Below are 6,444 nucleotides of genomic sequence, written 5' to 3'. Positions count from 1 at the left end.
GAATAGTGTCGAAAACATAAAAAAGGAATAGTGTCGCAAATAGTAAAAACGAAATAGTGTTGTGTAATTCTGTTTTTACTATTTGCAACCTTATTCCGTATTTACTATTTGCGACACTACTCAGTTTTCATTATTTTTGACACTATTCCTTTTATATGTTTTCGACACTATTCCTTAGATTCATTTACGACACTATTCCGTTTTTTTGTTTTCGACACTATTCATTAAACTCCTTTGCGACATTATTCCTTTTTCTATTTTCGACACTATTCATTAAATTCATTTGCGACATTATTCCTTATTCTATTATTCGACTATCAACCATGCGACAATTTGCGACACTATTTCTTTTTTTACATTTTCGACAATCAAACTTGCGACAATAAAAGTTTGCGACAATCAAAATTTTGCGACACTATTCCACCTCACCGTCTTTCGTTCTGTGTTCAACATTCAACAACTAAACTTTGGTTTTAAACAATTAAATATAAGTATACTTTAGTTATTAAAGAAAACTAATCTTCACTCATTATGCCTTTTACGACAACTTTAATCTGGGATTATTTTAAGAAAAATATAGGTGAGCACTACTTCTAAGTATTGTTTATACTTTATCTCAAAAGGTAATTGCCAGCAATGCTGGGAAATAATCCAGAGATTTATTACCGGCAGAGTTATTTTTATATATAATAACTTAACTCTCTAACGTAATAGTTAGTGTGGCCAAGCGGATAAAGTTATGGCCAATTTGTCCGGAGATATAGGTTCAAGTCTTTCCGAATGATAAATTTTTTTAATTTAAAAATGCAGTTTTATTTTTTGCGTTTTTACGTTATAACTATTATTATTTATTAACTATTAAAATTTTAAAAAATTTAATTATTTGGTGGGGCAATAATTCATAAATCAACTAATTTTTACGGAGAATGCTCAAAGCACAGGGTGCTAAATCGACCGCCAGGTTGTATGTCTGCCCACTCTGAATTTTTTTGTTTCATATATAGATACCTACTAACTAATTGTAAAAAAAAAAAATTAAATTAAATTCACGCCTATCAAAGGGTCTTGGTAATATTTCTGAAATTATTTAACACATTTGACATTGTTTAGATTTAATATTTACAGTAAATGCCCCCAAAATTATTAAAATATAAATAGAAGAAAATCCTAAATTACCAGCGAAAGTACAGCAAAGGAAAAAACAACAAATGGACGATAGCCAAAGTATTGTAGATTGTTAAAAAAAACAATAACTATATCTCTAAAAAGCAATTATACTTGTTTTTTGTTAATAAAAAATTCAATAAGTCACATTTTAATTTTATTTTTGCTTTATTGAGAGTCTCAATGCGTTACTATACGATTCTTTTTATTAATAAACAATACCGATAATATATTATCGGTATTGTTTGGTATTGCACCCATACTGATCGTATTGACATTAGTATATAGTGCGGCCGTGGCGCCAGTGCCGTCTTAACGCATAGGCTAGGTAGGCTCCAGCCTAGGGCCCCCGATTTTTAGGGGCCCCCAAAATGTGTCTGGATTTTTTTTCAAATTTATATAAATAAAAAATTATATATCTAAATTTTCTGAAGAAATCATAGTTTGGGGGCCCCTCGGGAATAATTTTTTTCTTGATAAGATTTTTTTTAATTATTTTTAGAAAAGTATCAGTTTTTCAGTTTGGGGGCCCCCTAGGGAATTTTTTTTTTCTTGATAAGCAAAAATGCATGCATGCGTCCGAAAATAAACATAAATTTTCCGATAAGAAGTGTTAAATACAAGCACTTAAAATATCCCATTAGATTGAATTTGAAATTGCTGTGATCAACTTAAAACATCTGTTTTGAAAAAAAGTCATGTAACATGTCTAATCGGACTTATCAAAGTGGTGCTGCAAAGAGGAAAAAAGCCGCTAAAGCAAAAGAAGACATTTCAAAATATCTTCCTTTGACATCATTTCTTTTGGTACAAAAGTCAAAGCCTGTTGTGTCCGAAGATATATTTCTTTGTCCAACTTCAAATTTCGTAAGCATTGATAGTGCATTGTTGCCAAATGAAACTCTAGAAATTCAACAGGAACTGGAACCAGAACAGGAGCCAGAACCAGAGTAGGAGCCAGAACCAGAGCAAGAGTCAGAACCAGCACAGGTGCCAGAACCAGTACAGGAGCCAGAACCAGCACAGGAGCCAGAATCAAATCAAATTAAAACTTATCCAAACGCAACAACAAAAACTACTCAAGAAACTGACCCAGCATTGTGGCATCAGTTATCCCAAGAAGCTCAATCATTTTGGATTTCTAATGGCCCGTCCATGTCCCAGAACAATGATGGGAGCTTCAAAAATTCGGAAAGGTTGAGTTGTGGACAAAAAAGGTACTTATCAAAATCTTGCTTTAGACGTGAACTACACAATGGCGAATTTGTCAATCGTGAATGGCTATTATACTCACCTTCAACAGGTTCTGTTTTTTGCTTTGCTTGTACCTTATTCTCCAGCAAACACTCTAATTTTTCCACAACTGGATTTGATGACTGGAAAAATGCCTTAAAATGTATATCTGAACACGAGAATGGTTCTGAACATCACAAAAATATGCTTACTTACTCCAGTCGGCAGAGAGAAAGTGGCCAGCTTGACTCTGTATTATTAAAACAGTTACATAACGAACAATTGTACTGGAAAAATGTGCTGAAAAGAATTGTTGCAGTTGTAAAGTTCTTGTCATCAAGAGGATTGCCATTTCGTGGAAATTCTGGAAAAGGTAATACTTCATACCTCTCCGCCAATATCTGTGAGGAGTTTATATGCCTAATGGGAAATAAAGTTTTGAGCGAAATAATTTCTGAATTAAAAAAAGCAAAATACTACTCAATCAGCATTGACTCAACTCCAGACTTGTCACATGTAGATCAATTAACTTTTACAGTTCGATATGTTAAAGACTTGGCACCAGTTGAGCGTTTTTTGCAATTTGTTCCCATTCACGGGCATGGAGCTGAACATTTAGAAACAGTGATTTTGAATTTTTTACAAGAAAATGAAATTTCAATATCTGACTGTCGTGGGCAGTCATACGATAATGCATCAAATATGGCATGATAGTACTCAGGCCTACAAAAGAGGATTAAAGACAAAAGTGAATCAGCATTGTTTATTCCTTGTGCTGGACATTCTTTAAATCTGGTTGGCAACAGTGCAGCTGGATGTTGTTTAGAAGCAATTTTTTTTTTGACTTTATTTAATGCCTCTACAACTTTTTTTCTGCATCAACTCATCGTTGGCAAGTGCTTCTGTCTTTTGTTGGCAAAGGCAAAAAAATTGTCAAACAGCTTTCTGGAACTCGATGGTCAGCACGTGCAGATGCTGTGACTTGTCTGCATGACAGTTATGATAAGATTAAAAAAGCACTTGAATTTTTGATCAAGGACATAAGTCAGTCAAAAGAAACTCAAAATGATGCTCAAAATCTCATCACGAAAATGAACACTTTTGAGATTGTTTTTCTGACAATTTTCTGGAATGATATTCTTTGTCATTTTAATGAAACATCGAAGATTTTACAGAAAGAAAATTTAAACCTGGATGTTGCAGTTTGGATTCTAAAGTCATTGTTGCATTTCATTAAAGATTTGAGGAGTCAATTTGAGAATTACCAGGAAAAAGCCAAAATCTTGCTTCCAAACACTGACTACAGAGATTCTTCAAAAAGAACAAAAAAAAGAAGCCAACGTATGGCCTTCTTTGATGGTGAGGCTGAAGAATTGGAATTTCAGGGAAGTTATAAATTCAAAATTGAAACAGACCTTCCTGTTATTGATTCACTAACATCAAATTTAGAAAAAAGAACATCAGCATATGAGAAGATCAATGACAATTTCGGATTTCTAGTAAACATTCAAACAATTGCCAATGTTGAACTAAAAGACCATTGTTCAAACCTAGCACAAATTTATAAGAAGGACATAAATGAAAATGAACTTTTTTTGAGTGCCAGCAATTTAAATATTACATTTCAAAAGATGAACATTCATTTACAGAATTTTACTCAACATTAAAAAGAGACCACTTGGAATCAACTTTTCCAAATATTGAAATTTCCCTTAGAATTCTTCTGTCAATGATGGTCTCAAATTGCACTGGCGAGCGATCATTTTCAAAACTAAAACTTATAAAAAATGAACTCTGCTCAACCATGCTGCAAGAAAGATTGAACTGTTTGTCGTTAATGTCAATTGAATCAGACGTTCTTTTAACCATTGATTTTGATGATATTATTAAAGAATTTTCAAGAAAAAAATCACGTAAACGTCACATGTAAATTTTATCATTGCTTTAATAAATGTTTCCTATTTTAGTATTTGATTTAATTTTTTTACTAAGGAAAAAGGGGGCCCCAAATTAAGTCTAGCCTAGGGCCCCCAATGGCCATAAGACGGCCCTGCGTGGCGCAGTAGTTAGAGCGCTTGCTTTGTACGCAGGAGATCCAGGTTCGAAACGAGCTCTGGACAAATTTTCGCGTCACGGTAAGGACGGAGGCGTGAACTTCCCGGTTAAATGCACTTCCGCGGTGCTCTGTGACAAGAACTTCTTGGGGCACCTAAAAATAAAAATAAAAAATAAATAAAAAGTATTTTCTTCTATAAAAATATTTTTATCTAATGAATAAATCCCTCTCATTTTAAATCGAGCGATTGCCTTTTCAATGTTTGTTATCTTTTCATAGGCCTGCTTGAATAACCTGCAGACGTGATATTTTGTTAAAACCTGCCTAAGGTTACATGAACTCCAACTATCAGAAAGGTTGTCATAATAGGCATAATTTTAGTCTAAAAAAAATTCTGTTTAGAGAGAAAAATCCTGAGTGCGGTGGCTACTGGATGGGGGAAGACTTAGCATGTGAATATTTTTTTGTTTTGCAAAAGTTATAGCTCGAAGAGATAAATGGGAATTGTGATTATCCAATTAAAACTAAATTTTCTGTAAATGGATTGGTGTGTTTGATAAAATGTTCTAGGTAAAAAATAAATTTTTCTGTGCTCATTTAACCAGAATCAGTTACTTCTAATGCACTGCCTGTTTGACCGTCTTTAATTAAAAGTAGATTTTTTTGTTTCCGCGCAAATAAAAAAAATGGTGCACGTAGTGTCTTGTGGCGTTCATGCTACAAGGTGCGGTAAAAGTTTTGTCTTGTTCAGCATAGACGTTTTTTGCAACTTCCTTTTTTCATGTGGAATTTATATAATTTGGTAATTTGTTGGGCATAGTTTGAAAACTTTTCTCATCCATGTTGTAAATTCTGTTCGGTCGAAAGTTATATTTAGCCAATAGCTCTATCAAATTTTTAAAATAATGGGTGCTGTTTGTTAAAAACCATTGTGCAAGCAACGCTCGTCTTTCTTGGACTTGTTTCTGCATATTGATAAGCAAGACAACGGAGCAATTTTAAGGTTAACCATAAAATCTGGCATCCAAAGCTTTTCAGTGTTCCACAATTTCGTGTTCCATGTAATCTAAAAATATTCTTATGAAACGACCAAGACTCTGATTACCGTATCCTATTTTTAACCTTTTTCTGATGGTGGATTTATCAAAATTCAGTACTCTAGCAACTGCCCTAATTGACAATCCTGAGTTTTTCATTTTTTTACCTGGTTAAGTATGACATCAGTCAACGGCTTGATTGCTTCTGCTTTACGTTTATAGTTTCTGGAAAAAAAGAAAAACATCTTAGTTTTAAAAATTGAAACTGCAAAGCAAAGTTCATCTTTCTAAATAGCAAGTAGGCGTTGAGGATAGGCAAAATTGGCCCATTTTATTTTCTTTAAAATACGTTAATAATAGTAATTAAATATTAAGATTACAATTACAATTAAACTAAAAAAAAAAAAAAAATTAAAACAACAACGAACAACCTACAAAAAGCAAAAATATAACATTTTCTTTGGGGCAAAGATTCTATATGCGGATCTTCGCCCCATAAACACAGTGCAGACATTTACCCCATTATCATTTGTTAGTTTTATCAATTAATAATATAAAACCACATCGTTTTTAAACTTGGAATATTTACAAAGATAATTTATGATCGGTATTAAATAGGTATGAGGTAACAATCATATTTTAAATCATATCAAAACAACTGAAAAATGCCTAGATATTGGCTAATTTGTATAAAAAATTACATAAAAAATTATTAAATCATTACTTACCTCATGTTTTCTAAAAAAACTCGCACGTGAAAACTGATAATTCATCAAGCAGTGTTGTTTAAACATTAGAAACACCTAAAATTATAAGTTTCGCCAATATGTTGGAGACATATAGAGTTATATTTAATTAAAGCTCTGCGGGTCTTTACTCCCTGGGGATATTTACCCCCATCTACCTTATTATGGGCCCAAAAAGAAATATTTGTGGGTTTTGTGGCAAATTTAA

At 32.9% G+C, this 6,444-nt stretch overlaps 1 protein-coding gene across 1 annotated transcript; it reads left to right on the top strand.

Moving 5' to 3' along the window:
- The first annotated feature begins 1,869 nt into the window (after positions 1-1,869).
- LOC136083303 (uncharacterized) lies at positions 1,870-4,064 on the top strand. Its single transcript, XM_065802705.1, has 3 exons — positions 1,870-2,114; positions 2,406-3,102; positions 3,339-4,064. The coding sequence occupies exons 1-3, from the start codon at positions 1,870-1,872 to the stop codon at positions 4,062-4,064; spliced, it is 1,668 nt and encodes a 555-aa protein (XP_065658777.1).
- The last annotated feature ends 2,380 nt before the right edge of the window (positions 4,065-6,444 follow it).

The sequence above is a fragment of the Hydra vulgaris genome, chromosome 08 (assembly GCF_038396675.1).
Source record: "Hydra vulgaris chromosome 08, alternate assembly HydraT2T_AEP".
Classification (NCBI taxonomy): domain Eukaryota; kingdom Metazoa; phylum Cnidaria; class Hydrozoa; order Anthoathecata; family Hydridae; genus Hydra; species Hydra vulgaris.
The sequence above is the reverse complement of the archived record's forward strand: the minus strand, read 5'-3'. Positions and strand labels throughout refer to the sequence as shown.

Excerpts from the sequence above, each read along its gene's own strand:
- LOC136083303 (XM_065802705.1), top strand. The coding sequence starts at position 1,870 with ATGTCTAATCGGACTTATCAAAGTGGTGCTGCAAAGAGGAAAAAAGCC. Across the intron at positions 2,115-2,405 it reads GAACAGGAGCCAGAACCAGA|ACGTGAACTACACAATGGCG; the intron begins GTAGGAGCCAGA and ends ATCTTGCTTTAG. Across the intron at positions 3,103-3,338 it reads ACGATAATGCATCAAATATG|CTTTCTGGAACTCGATGGTC; the intron begins GCATGATAGTAC and ends ATTGTCAAACAG.